The following is a 19456-nucleotide window of genomic DNA, read 5'->3' as shown; positions in this document are numbered from 1 at the left end:
TCTTATGGCGTGTTCGGAAATGCTAACTTATCCTGTTTGTGTAACTGTTGTTGTCTGTGTTGCATTTGTCAGTGTTTTGCAGTATCTGACATGGGGTTGAAGTAGTGATTGGAAGCTTGGAAGATCACCCTGCTCTTGTTGAATGCTTCCATGAAGGATGTTGTAAAGTAGTTAGGTATGGTTGTATTAATGAGTGTCTTGCATAGTGAACAGAGGATTCTCAGGATGATGAAGTCTTCTGTTGGTGGGATTTTCTCCATCACTAGTCATGTTTGCATATGACATACTTACAATCAATGAGTTTCTGTGTGTGCTAAGGTGGGGCGGACTTATGTTTTTTTGAGTTGAAGCATCAGTGGCGCATGGGGTGTTGGTGGTCTCAGTTAAGGTGTGGTTGAGTACGCTGAACTGGCCATTGACATTATATAAGGGGTAGGCCATGGAGCTGAAGGTGATGATGTTTCCTTCGAGGGAGTCCATGGGGAAGTTCTTGGAAGAGTATAGAGGTGTCTTAGTCTGTTTGGGTAGGACCCAGTAGGGACTGGAGTGTGGTAGAGCAGGATCGGATGGCTATGACTGCGTGGTCTATCCAGTTTGCATGTTGGGAGGAGTAAGGCAAGAGTCCGAAGATGGCTGTAGAGGATGAATATCTGGTTCAGTGTGTTACCTTTGCTGTGGATTGGTTCTGTGATGAGTTGCCTGATGTACATGGTATCAAGTGGTCAGAGTAGTGTCTCTCTGGTTTTCCTGATGGCATGGCGCCCAGGCAGGTTTAAGTCTCAGCGAAAGAGGTTAGTTGGGTAGTTGATGGATAATGATGTAATGAGATCTGATTTTGCTGAGAAAGGTTTGTTTATTTCTGTTGATGCTTTCAAGGGATAGATAGGCTCCTTTTAATTGCTTGTGCTATTAAAAGCAGATAGTAAATTCAAAGGATCTGTATCTTTCACAAGAAGTGATATGAATGGAAACAAGTCGCTTTCAACAACTTCCTGCTGGAATCTCATTTTCATATAGACTGTTGTCAGAGGAATTCATTACCTGTAGAGAGTGAAGGTCCAACCCATGTGGCTACAGACCAGAATATAAACTTGATGTTATGTGTATGGCATACAGACTGAAATGATATAGGCAGTAGCTCTGCACAATAATACAGTACCAGAAAAATGTCATGGTGTAAACACGGCAGATACTGGAATATATGCAATCTATACATCAACAAGCTGTGTGTTAAATTCCCAAGCTACAACACAGGCCATCTGGTATTACTTCTTTAAGGTTTAAGATTGTGTGCAAAATCATAGTGGGCATGATATACTGGACAGACTGTAAGCTTGGGGTTACACCCGACGTCATGGTACATTTTATAAAATCGCTCAAAACTATATAGCACAAGTTGCAGGCTCAGAATCGGGATAACTGTACCTCCTTGTGCAAGACATGACATATACTAATCAAACCACAGGTGTAGATTCGATATAGATTGTATAGGCATTTTACCTGTTTGTATTTCCGGTAACACCTCTGGATTACAGCTGCTGCCATTTCCTGCTGTTCTTTTAACCTGCGGCCCTGCAAAAAGATGGACAGTAGCAGAGAATGAGCAACAATGTCAAACGTTGTGTCATTGCTCAAAACAACAATAAGGGCACACACACACATATATATATATATATAGAACACATATGTGTGCATTTTCCAGTGAAGTGATTGACAAAGCAAAGGGTCATGACATGCCACTGAGCAAAGAATGAAGGCTATATGTATTCACAAAGCCCAAGAGTAGACATTTCAGCAACATTTAAAACAGCAAAAGATAAATTAAAGGGTAGAGAAGTACATGGTGTCTATACCAATGTAGAAACAAATACGTATTGGCAGGAAATGTGGGTTTTGGTGTTATGGGAATCTGTGGGAATATATGAAATTCTGACAATGGAGCCATGCACGCTTTCACACAAATAGCACACATTTACAAAAGGAATACAAATGGTTTAGCATCTTGTGTGGTGGGAGAAGATGTTTCAGTTTCTGAATGGTAAGTACATTGGAGCTAAATGGACCTCTGCAGACTGTTGGAAATAGCCCACCGATATGGTATATGCAGTAAGAAATATGAAATAATGTAATGAAGCAGAAATAATAGCATGGACTCGGAAGACAGTGCTCATCTCAAGTTACCATTACTACACGTTTCAATACCTTTTTAGAAGACTTGCCAAAAATAAAATGTCAAGTTGGGGACAAAGAATACACATAAGCATTCAAGATAACCACTTATGGCCTTATTCCAAAGCCCTCTCCTGTCACAACATATAGAAACACTGTCACTTAGTGTTAGGAAAGATACCTATCCCCCGACCCTCCCACCTCATTGCCATGAAGGAACCGCACACCGTTTTGTTATTGTACGATTCCTGACCTGACTTTTGAAGGTAATGCTAAGATGGATTTTCAGAAACAACCCAGTTGACAGATTCTGAGAGGCCTCCCGATTATATTTAACCTGAAAATATACTGATGTCTACCCAAACTCTATGAAGGTAGTGTGATGAAGTAGTAAGGCTTAGACTTAGGGGTGGTGAAGAATTCAGTTAAGCGCACACAGCACTCTTAATAATGCAAGTTAGGCAGAATGTATTAAAACACAGTACTATTCATTAGGACTTAAACTCGCCTATTAAAATCACAGGTAAGCATACACTAGTAACATTTGGCCATCCACCTTGGGGTGCTCTTGTTAAAGAGCAGCAGCACTTTACACACAGATTAAGTTTGAAAGAGAAGTGTAATATAGTAAGCCAAGTGAAGAAAATAACTAAGTAATAAACCAGTTAGAGAATAAGTAAATCAACGAGTTGACAAACCCAATTTTCTATTTGTATTTTATTTGGTTTTACATAGCACCTTCCGCCAAAGCGCTGAACATAGGAACAAAAACAGTACAAATAATGAAATTGATATTTAAAACACAGAATATTTCAACAATTGCAAAAACCCTAATTAACCAGATGACAAAAGGTAGAATTATAGAGAGACCCTAAAGGATGAATAAACAGTTATAGAGCAAAATTAAATTGACAGGAACGAGCAGAGAATGAAATATGATGCTCGAAAGAAAAAGCTGATTCAAAGAAAAGACCCAAGTTACGAGCCACTTATGAAATGGGTAACTGAGCCAGAGGAAATTATATGGAAGAAGGTAAGCAAGAGGAAGAGATAGAAGAAGAAGGAAAGAAAATAACCTCAGTTTTTTCAGCATTAAGAATTAAGAGATGATCTGACATCCATGGTAAACAGGCACTAAGTTTAAGATGAATGTCATCTGTGAAATGTGGAAATGAAAGAAAAAGCTGTGTCTCATCAGCGTAGAAGTGATGTGAGAACACAAAAGAAGAAAAGACCCCAGATAACGAGGAGATATAAAGAGAGAAAATATAAGGACCAAGGACTGAACCTTGAGGAACACCACAAGTGAGTGAGTGTGTTTCAGAGGAGACCCCCCACCCAGGAAACCAAAAAGGTTCTCTGGGATAGATAGGATTCAAACCCAGCTATAGCAGAACCAGAAAAGCCAAAAGACGAGAGAGCAGACAGTAGGAACAGAAAGCTCCAGAAGTACAAGAAGAAAAGGCTGTTTAGTGTGACGTGCAGAATGCAGATAATCCAGGACAGACAGAAGAGCTGTCTCAGTAGAATATCCTGGGCGAAACCCAGATAGAAAACGGGGGAGAATAGAATTATGAGAAATAAAAGAAATCTGAGTATAAACTATGCATTCAAGAATTTTAGGAAGGTATGGCAGGAGAGAAATAGTATGGAAGTTGAAAGCAGAAGATACATCAGCACAGGGCTTTTTCAAGATCGGAATAATAGTAGCTTCAATAAAGAAAGAAACAGAAGATGAGCACGAATTAAATAAAATAGTAAGATAGTGAACAAGTAAAAGACAGATTTTATGTTGTGCAGATGGTATAGCATCCAATGGGGAGGAGGTAGGATGAGTACGAGCAAGGAGACAGAGTGACTTCATTAGTAGTAGGAATAAACCCAGCAAACATTTCTTTAGGAGATACCAAAGGAGGAACAGAGGGCAAAGAACAGACCTGATTACGAGAGGATTCAATAGCTGAACGGAAAGAAGAAACTTTAGAAGTAAAATAAAGCGCAAAATCTGTAGCAGTAATAGTAGATTTAGTTGAAGGATACGGAATAGGAGATGAAAGTAAACGGGAAAGAATTTGAAAGAGCCACTTGGGATGAGAAGACTGAGGGAAGTAGGTCAGAGAAATAAGAGTGTTTAGCCGAGAGAAGACAATTATCATAAATAAAGAGCTTGATAGGACACATGAGGTGTTTTTCAGTTTTAACCAGCATCTTTCTAAGCACTGAAAGACGCGTCGCATTGAGCGAAGATGGGGAGAAAGCCAAGGTTGGGGGCAGGGGAGGTTTACGTGAGGGGTGAAATAAGGAAGAAGGATAAAGTGAATCAAGAGTTGTTGAAAGTGAGGAGGAAAGAGCAGTGGCTGCTTTATCTGCGGTCAGATTAGAGAATGAGGCTTCAGACACCAATTTAGAGGTGCTAGTAGAGATAAAGAGTGTAGTGTTAAACCTATGTAGATCATGATGTAAGTAAGAAGGTGAAGTTGCAGTAGAGAGAATAGAAGAGGGAACACAAAATAGAAATCGAGAACAAAAGAAAATGGACTGATAAATAGACCGGAAGAGAAGAGACAGAAGATTTAGAAATAGAGGAGGTAAATATAAGGTCTAGACAAGAAACAGAAATATGAGAAGGAGGAGTAGAAAGAGGCCTAAGATAGTGAGAGTCAAGAATAGAGAGAAATGGGAGAGCATAGTGAGTAGATAAGAGATGGAGATTGAAATCGCCAAGAACTATAAAACAAGGAAGAGTCCAATTATGAGAAGTAAGGGAAAAAGATGAATGATATAAAATACCAGTGCCACCCCCGAGAAGCAATTTGAGGGGTTTGGCTAAAAGATGTATCAGAAGTAGAGAATGATGCAGGTATGATACTATTAGTGGCTGATATCCAGGTTTCTGTAATACAAAGGAAATGTAGATTCAAACGTAAAAACATGCCAAGTACTGTAGATGATTTTTTACATAATGATAGAGCATTCCATAGTCCGAGATGCAAAGACGTAGATTTAGGGGTGCAAGAAGGGTAAGTCAGGTTAGCAATGTTACGTGTGGTAATAGGGTGTCCAAAGTCTGCGCTAAAAGGTGTCATATGAAGCCCAACAAATGAGGCACCCGACAATAAAACTATAATGGGATATGAAACAATGGTCACAGATGGAACACCACTGTGGCCCATAGATGGATGAAAAGGACGCTCCGGTAGCATGGAATCAGGTAAAGTAGGAAGTACTTGAAGTGTCGTAGGCTGCATGGTATCTCGATCTAGGGGAGAATCCCACATGGAGGTGGAGGTGCTGCCCACTGCTGACAGCAGGGAGGAAGGCATGGAGTATGTCCAGCAGATGGATTGGCCGAGTCGGGGTCGGGGCCCACAACGTCACTCAGCCCTAGCAACGGGAACGCTAGGAAATACACCGAAGGAGCGGGCCGACAGATTGAAGACTGCACAACTCTGCAGTAAGGTGGAAAACAAATGCGCAGCCCTCACAACCAGGTATGCATGGTGAACGTTCCTTGCAGATGCCAGAAATTGAGTAGCCGCAGACAGCAGGGACTTTGCCTGACTTCCCAGTACACAGCCTTCTAAAAATAAAGCCCTATCATCCTCCCTTACTAAGCTGTCCCATGCCAGGAACAGTTTTGCCAGGGCGCAGAATTGCAGACTAGCCAGATCTAAATCCAGAAGCCAAAAGTGACCTTCACTAGTGACGACTAGACCGCCCCCACCCTCCACCTATAGGGTTTAATGGCATAAAAGAGTCCTAACCCTACCTTTCCCATGCCTGGCCGTGATCAGTTAAGTACTGGCCAAGGATTACCCCCTGGTCTTCCACTAAGGTGGTGGGATTAGGTGAGGGCCTATAAAGAACTTTGCTTGTTTGTTCTACAATTCTTGGAACATTTGCACATAAATGTTGGCTTTTTTAGCACTTCCTTTACCTTCTGTGAGAACCCTGAGGGTATTCTCACTCCTACTCCCCTGGGATCCTCTACCCAGGTGGCCAGGGATAGGCCATGACTTTTGGATCCTGACCCTGGGGGTGGCAAGTGGGGGAGGATGACCTGGGTGTGGAGGGTCCTTGGGGATTGAGAGTGGGATGCCTTCAGATGAGACATGGTATCCCCTTATCCTTATGTCGACCAACCTAGCCATCCCCTACCTTCATGGGTTATTGTAGGTCAACTCCCCTTCTTTCCTCCCTTGGAACACCTAACAGTACTTAGACGAGGAAGAGACAGCTGAGAGTAATGAACACCAGTCGCCTTCACCCTTGGGTACTGGGACAAAGAAGTTGCAGGAAAGGTATGAAGGTCAGGCATGGACTCTTAATCAGAGTCAGGCAGAATTGAATGATAGAATACACCTTCAGCCCATTGAAGGACCACAGGTGTAAAAAAGGCAAATAAACAAGTGGGGGTCCTGGGAGTCCCTCTTCCGGACATTAGTCCCGGTTACAAGAGTCTTACCCAGATTCTTTAGCTCACTATCTTTCACAGAGGAGAAATAGCCAAAACATATCAGTCTTTGTCCTGTACTGGGCAGTCCGCACGAAATGCTAGGTACAGCTACATCTCATTGATGTGGCTCAGCCAGGCCAAAAAACGTGTCTGGAGTTGCTGTTGGTACTCTTGTTCAGAAGAGAATTGCCTAGCATTTTGGTGCTGGACTGCCCCTGGGCAGGACAAAGACTAATAGGTTGTGGATATTTCTCTTCTGTTAAAGGGATAGTGAGCAAAAGAATCTGGCTGAGACTCCCCCAGACTGAGGCCGGTAGAGAGACACCCAGAACCCCCCTGTTTTGCATATAAAAGGCAGAGCCATGAGTGAGGAAAGGAGACAGACCTGGGGAACGTGGACAGAGATCACTGTACAACCCAGGGAATCCAAAGGCAGTCGTGTGGGGGCCCGAGGACAAGATGGGACGCCGGCTGACATCCCCAAACCGAGGGAAGGCTCCTGTATGCAAAAGCAAGTCTCCTGTGTGAAGTGGGCACAAAAAGAGCTGCAGCGAGGTGCGAACATCAAGGATGCTGCAGAGGCATTAAAGCCACCTATGCCGACCGAGCTCCTGACCCAACGTGAGCGAGGCTCATGGAATCAGCAGCCAGAAGGAGGAAGGAAAGCAGCAAGAACCGCCTAAGAAAGATGCCTACAACCGGTGAGTGATGGGAAAGAAACCCAGAGACCGGGGTGCTCAGGGCAGGCAACAAAGGTTGGAAACAGCGCTGAGGCAGTAAATACTTCAGTTATGAATGGAACTATGAGTCAGATGAATGCATGAAACACAAGTGTAGTGAAAACCAGCAAAGCTGCTAATATTGAATACCAAAATGAAAACAGCAAAACTGCTGATTTTGAATACTGAACTGAATGAAAATAACACATTTGCTAATCTTGAATAATGAGCTGAATGAAAAAGCAAATCTGCTAATATTAAGCTGATGTTCAATCATGTCCTGAAAGAAAATAGGAAACTCAAAGGGAATGAAGAACTAACTGCAGAGTTGTAATCTAATCTGATCAACTGTATGGCTTTGAAGCTGCCTTTGAGAAACCACTTGTTTGCTTAATATTTAACTGCTCAGAAGGAACTCAAGATTCCTGATTGCGTAACCTGCAATGGGTGGAACGTGTGGTCCTACAACTGCACCAAGACAAGAGAATCCCTAACCAACCTGCTAAAAAGAGAACTCGAGGCTCCTGGTTGCGTGACCTATAATGGGTGGACTGTGTGGTCCGACAACTGCGCCAAGACCAGAGAACCCTTATATGCTAACAAGAAAACCTATTGTGTCAAAAGGAAAGCTATTATCGATGCATACAAGGCTTGGGGAAGGGACCCTGAGCTGTGACGAATTGCTGAACTTAGCTCAAAGAAAAGCTTCAAGATACTTACTTTTGTGAAATCTTTTGATATTAAACTTGGGAAGGGAACCCTGAGACTTCCTGCCATGAAACTATATTGAACTTGGGGAAGGGCATTCTGACATTTAAAAGGTGTGGAACTATATTACCTTAAGCAGTTTGAACATTGCGGTGCACTTGCTTATATTCGGTAAAAGCTGAAAAATAAGCATGAGCTGGAAATAGCTCAGAACTCTATTTTTAGAACACTGTTTAATTTATTGTTGACATCCCTACACATTGTTTTGATGTTAGATGTGAGGGCAGGCATAGGTAGGGGAATCGCACCTTAGCATAGGGCAAGTTAGGTTTTACACCATCCTGACATTTAAGTTAATAAAGGGATTTTACATTGAATCTGTTGTCTGCGTCTCCTTCCAAGATGCCAACCTCACACGTTTTAAAGACTCCTAACTCCCTACATTGGGTTAACTTTGGGAATTGTAATTTTTAGGGCACTAGGCACGGTCATGAGGTGGCCAGCCACATATAACCACACTAACTTCCCAAAGTAGTTCCAAGGGTGTTTATTGTTTATTTACAAATAGTTTGGTCCATGGGGTTCTCGGGGAAAACGTTACAGCCTACTGACTTCTTAAGGGAAGCTGGTGCTAGGGATGTGCCTCTCTATCCAATTCCCACCAGTTTATCGCTCCCTAGACCAGGCATCCTTAACAGGGATGTTAGTATCTCACCAGCAGGGACACCTGTCTGTCTGTCTATTGGCGGTTTTCCTTAATGCAACGGCTAATTGGCTCCCTCTGGCTTTCTATTTTTCCCTGACCCAATCCGCTTAGTCTTCTAGGGATGGTGCATTCTTTTGCCCGGTGTCACTCTCACTCCTCGCACACCCGCTCTTATCTGACCATTCACTATCCTGGCCTCTTGATGTTGTCCTCCCACTGTATTGCTGTTGCGCCGATCTCACACTCCACCTTCCTACCCCTGCTCTTTGATATAGTTGCTCCTCTTGCTTCTCACCTTCTTCCCTCACTACTGTCACTATCTCCTGCTACTTCTACTACGCCTCTGCTACTACTATCAACTGACTGTTCTCAACACCACTCATTCTGCTATCACTCATTCTCACTTCAGTAACCGCTTCTTTGTGTTGCTACTAATATTCACTAACTCACTACCGCCCACTACTACCAACTACCACTGTACTACCTCTCCTACTTCGTCTTATCCTTCACGACCGCTGCCACCATCACTATTTCTCTCTCTCACTACTATTACTTCCAATATTGTTGCTACCACTCACTAAGACTGCCTCTGCTTCCACTATCATAATCCCAACGACTACTAACACCTTCTACTCTATCGCCATTCCACACAATCCTTACTCTTGCACACAAACACTCAACAGACCCAATCTCTCCAACAGCCTCTGCACTCCTTTTGCTTTTGCCTCCTCTGGTCTCTCAGGCGTCCTCTTCCTCCTGCCCTTGCCCAACTAACCCACCCTGTCCATAAATACCCCACCCCCTCCCAAGTTTGGATACTTAACAAATCCAATAGACTTATTTGTCTCTGTGGTTGTGTCGGGGTGTGTCATGAGAAGGGCTAAGGGAAGGCTTAAAAGGGCTTGTAAGACCCATGTCCTTATAGCTGCATTTTTTACATGGACCCTGGAGGGGTCCAGAGCGGGGTCAAATGTTTAAGGCATTTCTGAAGACCTACCCTTGCCCCAAATAGCCCCAGTGGCACAGTGCCTTAAAGCCTTTCAGGCTTTTGTTTGTCATAATAAATTCCCTAACATATAGCCTGGGCCTCTGCCAAAAGGCCATCTTGTGTTATATGCAAATTAGACCAAAATAGGGCCTCTATTTCCTATTTTCCCATTCAAAATGTATGGCAATTATGTACACTTCATTTTCCTCAACTACTTCTCCTGTGGGAGTAATAACATATTGTGGCTTTCTTTAAATATGGAGAGTTGTGTGCCAGAATCCAAATGCACTGTTAGGCAATCAACTGGATCTTTAGTCACTGGCATTATCCTGTGAGTCTGGTTTAGAGTTTTGCCATTGTCCACTCTTAATTAAGGCTGCATTTGGCTTCCCTTCTCCTTTCTTCTCCTCCCTCCTGTAGGGCTTCAGCTCTCCCCCGGGTGCCACACCCTGCATCTTCTCTTACTGTGAAGGAGAAGGATAGTCTTCATCTGTGTATATTTATGGTTGCCTAAACTGTGCCCTATCTCTTAACTGATGGGTACCTTTCTCACTGCTACTGCCCTAATAGGGTCTTCTACTGGTCAGATAGCACAGCGAGCTGCGTGCTCGTTCTGACATCTGTCCGCAGCCTGCTGAGGCAGGTTTGAATCCCGGCAGGGCCATCTCTGCCTTTCATCCTTCCGATGTCGATAAACTGAGTACCATGCAGTGGGATAATAATATCAACTGTTATTTCAGTGCTTAGATACCTGTAGGTTTGTAGCGCTATATGAAACTAGATATTATATATTAAACTAGATATTATTACCCCAAACAGCTACTTGTCTGGGGCCTGTAATGTCTCCCTCTCCTGATGCCGTCCAGTTACGAAAGGCCTCCCTTTCCTCTTTAACAGCAGGCATACTGGAAGCCTGTGCCTTTCCTTTTCTGCCTCTTGCCGAGAAAGTGCTTCTGCTTGGTTCCTGTTTGATACCATCAGTGCTAGTAGTTGGTGCCTTTTACAGCGTTAACTCTCACCCAATTCCTTCTTTGGCCCCTCTCCGGGTCATCTGTCACAATGTGACCAAACTTGAGTTTCCTTTCCTGGTCATTGGGCAATACCGCTAGGCGTCAGAAGACCTAGTTTCACTGACTCACCTTTTATGAGGGGCATTAGTACTCCCTCTACCATAGGATAATTGTCCCCAGATATTGCCAGTCCTAACCTCATTGCCGCTTCGGCTCTCTGTGAGTTCAGTACCTATCCCAGAATAAAGGTTACAGCTGTAATTGAAGGTGTCCCTATTAAATGCAGGTATAACCAACTATACACTGAAACACGGTATTCCATAGGTGGATTACAACCTGTTGGTATTATGACTGCTAAAGCCATCTGTTTTAGGATTGGTATCCTTGCTTTCTATTAAGCTGTTGAGTTATCTGCTTTGTCTCCCTATCTGTATGTATGCTGAGTGCTTGGAAGTATGAGGTCCTGGATGGAATGTTTGAGGTGTGACAGAGTTGAGAATGATGTAGCCTGGGTGGTCGGAGCCAGTGGGCCTCCCTGTAATCTGGAACTGTCTTTCCTAATCTCCATGAGGAAACCTGATTAAAGCTACTTTAAGATCTCTCCTGGCATCCAGAGTATCTTTTTAACCTGTTGACCCTACTTAAGGTCATAACATATTTTGGCGACTAGTTGGTCTGGTGAGGACCTGGAAGAAGACAGGTACCTGTGTGGGTGAATGTCAGGGAGAGAGGAGAAGGAGACTGCTGCGGTGGGTGCAGAGCAGTAAGAAGAGAAACTAAAAGGAAGGAGAGGGAACCCACTGCCCCCATGCTGAGTCCCACCACCCAGGGGCAATGGTGGCCCTTGTATGGCATCCAGAGATAAGCAGAGTAGCAGAGAGAGGCACCCAGTAATATGAGAAAGACGTTGTTTTGTTTGGCACAAAGGGGAAACAAAGACTGTTCCTGTTGGCACCTAAGGGTTGTGAGTGTGCCAGAGACTATTCCAGTAGGCACCAAAAGATTTAAGTGTGCCTTAGACTGTTCTAGTAGGCACTAAGGTCATTTAGAGGTGCCAGAAACTGGCCGGCAAGCATCCAGCGTTAATAGTTATGTGAGATACAGCAAGGCGCTCAGCGGAAGAATTCCTGTATTTAATAATGTTGCCTGTGACATTAACGTCAGTAAAAGTCGTTGCCCACAGTCAGGGATGAAGACAGGCTGCTTGGGGGTGCCTCTTGGAACGGCAGAGGATGTTAATGGTATCAATGTTACAAGTTCGAGGCTGGTGTCAGGATGCCCCAAGGAACAATGGGTATGAGGAGGCCCTTTGTGTCATTCAACTGACATCGTCTACAAACTGTTGCAGTGATGGTTGGAGAACAGAGCTCGGAACTGCTCGGTGCTCCAGTGGGATTTGTGATGTCAACACACCTGCTGAGGGTGTTGGCGATCAGTTTGGAACGTTGGTGTCTGTTCTAACCGCTACCAGAGTAGTGTCATATCGGCTTGTCTCCTGTGCGTGTGATGTCGGCAAGCATCTTAAAGTAAAGAACCTTTTCACATCTAGTGGTGCAATGATGTCATCGCACCCAGCTGTACGTGTAAGGTGACACGATGTTACGCTGTGAGCCTGATCGTCGGGCCCGAGGAGTCAGTGAATCATTTCGGAGGAGCAGCTGTGTTTGGCTCTGTGATGTCAAAGGGGAGTTCGCATGGAGGCAGCTTCGTTGTGGAGACCTTTGTCCAAGCTTGGTGCGGGCTGACATTGTGGTACTGTTGAGGAACACCAAGGCCTTTCTTAACGTTTAACTTAACGTTAACCGTAACGTTTAGCAGTGATAGATGCACTCCCTATTGTAATGTTGAGTTGGATTGCAAATGTGTGTCACGTTTCAAACATGTTTTATCATAAGCATATGCTTTCAAATGCTGAGTAGCAACAGTTATTCTATAGAGTGTTAAGTTTTCTGGTGTGATGGGTAGTTTTACATCTTGATGAATTGCAGGAGGAATGACTGTTGCTACATGTAGGTAAACTCAGGTTGTTGGTTTCATATAATGTTATATGTGTGTGATGACAAATGACATCAGTCATTTGTGAACATGACGAGTGCAGAGTGAGTGAGAGTTTGGGTGAGATGATGTCATTACCAATGATAACGTCTGAGGCTTTTGAGATTGTAAATTGTCCTTGCAACATGGACGTTTAGTCTGAATAAGTAGTGTTTATGTTAACATGCTAGAATAACATTTTGAGGATTTCTAGGTTGTGTACGCTGCAACCATAGGGCAAAATGGACTTTTAGGGTTTAGATGCTAAGCAGTAATGAGTAAATGTTACATTCTAGGTCTTACGCGAAATGTCTGGCTCTGCCTAATGCTAAAATTATTTTTAAAAAGAGCATGGGTTGTGTGATATCCATTGATGTAGTGCCTAAGTGTTTTAAAGGCATGGGTTAGTGGTAGCCCATTTAAGGAACAGGTGTGGGGTAGGGCCCTGTCTGCACGCTGTTAGCGGCTCAAGAGTGGTTGGGACGCCTCCACTCCTTGTTGTCAGTGTCCATTGGTGAGACTGTAAAGTCTACCTGGTGTGGTGTGACTCCCAGGAGTGTAAGTTGTGTCCAAGTGGTGATACTGCTTGGAGAGTTTAAGTGATGTTTTGGACCAGCAGAGATTTCGGTTGAAGTGGACTGGATGTACTTTGGATTTGTCATGCCAAAGTGGGTTTTAGGTTTTCTTTTGGTTTGTTTTCCATTCTGGTTCACAGTGAGTGCCAAATACTTTGGTACTCTCCTGTGATCTTAGGGCAGGTTTAGCTACTTCCATCAAGCTGCCTGAGGTTATCTCTGTGTGTGGTTGTCCGTTAGGGTTGAGGCCCAACATTGGCACAGTTTGAGTGGCCGTCAAACTGGGGTGTAGTGAGCGACTTTCTTTTTGGTAGGAATCCCTCTGTGTGTGTGGTTGCCCAGGTGTAACAGTGGTGTGCTTGAGTCTGGGTATGTGTAATCAAAAGTGTGGGTTGTATGGTACCAGTGGTTTCTATCAGATCGATCTTTTCGGGTTGATTGTGCTGGAAGTTAGTTGGTCTTCTCATTTTTTGATGCGGCAGTGCCTTGTGCCAGTTCCTCCGGGGAGTTTGTGCTTGGGGGTGGCAGCTCCATGATCCACTGGTGGCAGGGGTGGATAAAAGGTGTTTCGTGTTTTTTTGAGGTGTGGTTGCGTTTGTTTGGTTGCCCAGGGTGGGGCTGGCAGTGCTCGAACATGGCAGGTTTGAGGCTTCCTGGTGGCGGTGGCGGTGGGGAGCGGAATGTGTTCTGTGTTGTATGCTTGTTTAGCAGTGTAGGTGTGTTGGTCGGGTCCTCCCGCCAGAATGCTAGTTACGCCTGTTTGTACAATTCTTCCTCTTGCATTTGGAACCTGGTTGTGTGTGTGTGTGTGAGAGAGGTGGTTTGTTATCCTTAAGAGAGGGGGGTGTTTGTTGTGTGGCTCTAAGGAAGGAAGGTGTTAGAGTTGCTAGTGTTGCAGTTGGTATTCCTGCTGTTGTAAGGAAGGGAGGTGTTAGGATTGGTATCCTTGCTTTCTATTAAGCTGTTGAGTTATCTGCTTTGTCTCCCTATCTGTATGTATGCTGAGTGCTTGGAAGTATGAGGTCTTGGATGGAATGTTTGAGGTGTGAGTGAGTAGAATGCTGTGGGATGAGATTCCACCCAGGGCAGTTGAGAATGATGTAGCCTGGGTGGTGGGAGCGAGTGGGCTTCCCTGTAAACTGTAACTGTCTTTCCTAATCTCCATGATTAATCCTGATTAAAGCTACTTGAAGATCTCTCCTGGAATCCAGAGTATCCTTTGACCTGTTGACTCTATTTAAGGTCATACCAAGCTTGCTCTGTTGAGGAGTGACTTGAGGGTAGGCTGCCTCTAGAGGACTCAACGTAGAGGAATACCATCTAGGGTTCATCTCCTGCCTTGTGGGGATCACCTCCTGCCTTGTAGTTCAGGTGCCTAAGGCGCTGAAGGTCTGGAAGGGAAGGGTTCCTTCCTCCTCTGCTATTACTTATTTGGGTGATGCTGGGGCAGCTCCCAAAGCTCTATATTCTACAGCTTGTGCGTGGACAGTGTCAAAATGTCCCATTAGGAGTTCATAGTCTTCCCTGGTGTATGGGTCATTTGCCTCCCTATTTGGGTGGCACCTAAGGATATGTTCCAAGGTTAAACCTTTCATTTGTTCTTTTGCATTGACCACTTGTCTGGGCACTTCAAATTGTTCTTTCATGTTCGAGTGAAGAATGCTCTTTTTTAGTCATGTTGACTACTGACGAGCAGCCGGCCAAAATTGTGTTGTCATTATCAGCAGAGTGAGTAATGGTAACTGGTAGTGCTGTAAACGTTGTTGCCATAAAATTATTCAAGGTTTCGTTTACACCCTCATCTTGTGAGGCTTCCATTAACTCAGCGTCTGTTAGTTTGTGAGCGGTGAAGAAGTCATCAACTATTTCGGAGTGCGTTAAATTTGGTGAAGCTGTTCTTGAAGCACTCCGGTCGAGTAAAGGTAAGTCGAGCAAAGTTAAAAGGGGTCTTTGCAGTGGGAGGACAGCATGGACAGCCTCTGTATCCGAAGCATCAAGTGCGGCTGTCTCCTCAACTTCAACTTCATTATCGGGGGCGCAGGCGGATACACTAAGGCCTCCAGAGTTATTTGGATGGATTCGCGCAACAGCGAAGGCTGCAAGAGCGTCAGAAGAGTTCACTGCGGCGTTTGGATCGGCAGGTGCTTGTGTCGGGAGACTATTTAAGGTGTCGATGTTATCAGACGGAGCAGAGATACTAGTCGTCATGTCTACGCCCCCAACTTTGGCCCCAACTTCATTAGTGGATAAGTGTACAAACGCTGTGGGTAAATGTACCATATTTTTGCTCATTGTTAAAGGGGATGTGCAATCTAAGGATAGGTTCATGCACTCGATTGGGTCTGATTGTAAGCAAGAATCCAATAGTTTCTTTGACACATGTTTTCGTGGTACGGAGCTTACCTTAGATATCTCGAGACCAGAGTCTGCTTTTAAAGCAGTCCAAGGATTCTGCATCCAATGTTGTTGGATGGTCTTTCGTCTGGTTTGGTGCCCTACCTGGCCCCCCAGGCCCGATTGTGCAGTCATGTCAGCCGTGACACTGCGCCACACAGCTCACAACTGCAACCAGGCGTGACCAGACGTGGACTGACGTAGACTGACTCTACGCTCGACTCCGCGCCTGAATTGGGTTTATATTGTGTCCGCCCACCGAACACAAGGTGGTTTCTTTAAAGAGACAGAAGTTTCCTTCACTGGATAACTGGAGCACGTCGCAGCAGCTCCTCTCTGGTGAAAAGTTCAGAAGGGACTGACGTAGACTGACTCTACGCTCGACTCCGTGTGCGCTCCGCGCCCAAATTGGATTGGGTTTATATTGTGTCCGCCCACCGAACACAACATGGTTTCTTTAAAGAGACAGTAGTTTCCTTAACTAGATAACTGGAGCATGTCGCAGCAGCTCCTCTCTGGTGAAAAGTTCAGAAGGGACTGACGTAGACTGACTACGCTCAACATGGGACAAAGCGGCACGCTGAAGCTTAGCACAGTCTCTGGCTTTTCTAGCAACAGGGTGCAGTTCAAACATTAGCATCAGGTCCTCCTGTGCCCAAGTCTATTTTCCTTTCAAAGTCTCTTCTTTCAGAGGGCCTGATGCGACAAACAAGTTCCTTTCCTCTTAGGATTTCACACGTACTCAATTTCTCAAGTGATTCACTATTCGCCTCGGATCCCCTCAGCTGGGCTTAGATCCCCTTTAATACAATGCTCATAGGATTTTCATGTATCCAAATTCTCTGGGGAATCCCGGTACACCCCGGATCCTCCACAGCCAGGCTCAGATCATTTTAACACAATGTTCAATCAGTCTCCCTCCGCCAGAGTCGGTCAATCTAATTCACTTTAACACAAACTTGTTTTAACCCAAAGCTTTCAATTGATCTACCTCGTTCAGGCTCGGACCCACTTTATCTACTTTGTCATCAATTTTCTTGGCAGTATCAACATCTAAGACTTTCGATTGTGCACAGGATTTTGTTTGACCCGCCGTAGGACCACTTCGATGCACAGTTCTTGGCCTCTCTTTCACCTTTGTCAACTCTCAGTTGAATACCATTGACGTCGGGTATACGGCTGGAATGTCCGTTTTCTCTCATAGCGAGCTGTCTGTGAGAAAGGGTTTCTGCTGTGAAGGGAGGATGGGGGCGGGGGTTGATTTCCTAAGTATCCTACCTGGTAGGATGGGGGTAAAGGTGTTACAGGGAAGGGGGTGAACCAGTGTCTGAACCGCGTCTCACCATCTGGTGTCCCACTCCCCGAAGACCCCTCACCCAGGTGATCCTCCCGCACTGGTTCACCCCCAGGAAATGGATCCAACAGCAATTGCCGTTTCCTGGCCACCTGGATGACAGATTCCCGGGCAGTAGTGGGTGAGACACCTTCAGGTTTTTCACAGATTTCCCTTGACATAAAATGCCTGTGTGTGCAACACCAAAATGTCAGAGACAATATCCAATCAAATCACATGCTATACGACATTTGAAAATAATTGTGAATCAGTTATTAGACCAAGGGGTTGTGATACAACAAGCCAATCGACACAACGCAGCACTTCTTCCAGTATGTGGTTCATACCGACTTGTAATTGGCGGTGGATTTTTAATGCCAATACACTGACTGTTCAGAATATGCATAGTTCAGGCCGTCTGAGTAACATACAGAGATACATAGGTAAGACTGGGACATAGTGATGACATATACTGCCTAGATGATTACTTAAATGAACATTTAGAGAAGGTGGACTTAACCATAAGGATATTAGCAGCTAAAGATTACATTTTAAATTTTAAGAAATCTAAAATATTCCATTAATATTTCTGGGGTTTTAATTTTCTGATGAGGGTAGGGGACTTGCACCACAAGTCCTAGAGAAATATGCACACCTGCAAAGCCCATGTACTCTAAAGCAGTTACAGGCCATACTTGTACAGAAACACGGATAAGGTTTTAGAAGTGACACGGTTTCCTGGTCGAAGAGCTTTTACATATGTAGTATGCAACCAGAGAGACAAAACCCATAGCATACCACTCACATGTTTACCCAATTCCAGAGCAGAAGTTTGCTCTAGAGGAAAATATTCTAGATGTAGTTCAATTAATAGTGCAGAAGGAATGCACACTATCTGCAAACACATCTATGCACATAAACATACCGTTGGTGCAATTAGAAGCAGCTACACACTCTAGTACTGTAAATGCAAAGGTACTACACTCCAGATGACTGCAATGGGCTTCGATGCAGACAGCCCAAGATATAAAATGTAATCAGAAACCCGAACTACTCCAAATGCATGAACTGGAATGGTCTTTAAAACAGATGCAGATGCAGCAATACCAGACATTCCACTTTGGATGTTAGCAAATGTAATATATTGTGATGAAGTGCTGTTCCAGCAGATGGGACACGCTCTAAGTATTCTGCTACCTGTGCCGCTGTTAAAGGGCGATCCAACCATAAATATGAGTGTGAACACCAGGAAGCCCAAAAAAAACATTTAGAGGATACATCAGCTCAGGTTAGTGAGTTAAAAAGCCTCCTCCTTGCACTGCGACAAATTGACCCATTTCAGCCCACTTTAATTGTGTCTGATTCACACTATGTAGTCTGAAGTTTTAATTTTGACCTTCAATGGTGGCAAGCCAACTCATTCAGACATTCTAAAGGCAAGCCAATATTGTCAAAACAACTTTGACAAAAAGTATGGGACATCAAAAAGGCTAGACCTCTTATCTGGGTTATGCATACAAAAGCACACAGATAAGATTCTGTGGATTGTGCAGGCAATGAACTTGCCGATCAGTCTGCAATACAGTGGACTGAACAAAAGATGGTAGCAGCATTAACACGCTCCGCCACATACATAGATGAGGACATAAAAGCATGTCTAGATGCAAATAGTCCTAACCCGCCAGGGTTCCCCACCATATATACCTACACTGTCAAAGAGAATCTATGGGATACATTACTCACCGTAATAGTATTTCTGATGCTTGTATCTGCTTAGATTCACATGCTGTGCATAGGCCGACATCTAGTGGAAGCTGCAGAGTATTACAGTTTGTTTTTCGAAACTGGAAAAGACGCGTCGAACTAGGGCGTGCCAGTAATACTATCCTTAGTGTGACGTCCACTGTAACCATGATCCCTCACGCGTGTAGGACCCTCAAATTGTATTTATTCTAACATGGGGTAGCATGAGGTGTACCGTGAGTACAGAGTATCCAAGCAGATAAGATATATAAGACTACAAGCATCAGAAATACGATTACGGTGAGTAATGTATCCCTTCTGAGGCTTGTGGAATCTGCTTACATCACATGCTGTGCATAGATTAGCGAGCAGTGTTAGAAGAAGGAGGTGGGATGTGAGAAGGGTCATGAGCGAACAAATGTCTTAGAACCGCTTGTTCCACTTGAGTATCTGTCATGGAATGAGTGTCAATGCAGTAGTGCTGAGTAAAGGTGTGAATAGAGCTCCATGTAGCTGCTTTGCAAATGGTATCAAGGGGTACATTTTCAAAGAAAGCTAGAGTGGCCCTAGTAATTCTTGCGGAGTAGGCCCTCGGCGTAAAAGGCAGTGTTTTGTCTGAAA

The 19456-nt window shown here is 44.3% G+C and overlaps 1 protein-coding gene across 13 annotated transcripts in view; it reads right to left on the bottom strand.

The window, feature by feature from the left end:
* CAMTA2 (calmodulin binding transcription activator 2) overlaps positions 1-19456 on the bottom strand; it is a 1813542-nt gene that overhangs the window by 127605 nt on the left and 1666481 nt on the right. For all 13 annotated transcript variants that reach the window (XM_069643632.1, XM_069643658.1, XM_069643676.1 and 10 more), the window contains one exon: positions 1501-1572. In XM_069643632.1, the coding sequence (XP_069499733.1) occupies positions 1501-1572 (72 nt within the window). The remainder of the gene's footprint in view (positions 1-1500; positions 1573-19456) is intronic.

Source organism: Ambystoma mexicanum, chromosome 1p (genome assembly GCF_040938575.1).
Source record: "Ambystoma mexicanum isolate Mex_15411 chromosome 1p, UKY_AmexF1_1, whole genome shotgun sequence".
Lineage (NCBI taxonomy): Eukaryota > Metazoa > Chordata > Amphibia > Caudata > Ambystomatidae > Ambystoma > Ambystoma mexicanum.
Note: the sequence above shows the minus strand (reverse complement) of the source record. Positions and strands in the feature narration are given on the sequence as shown.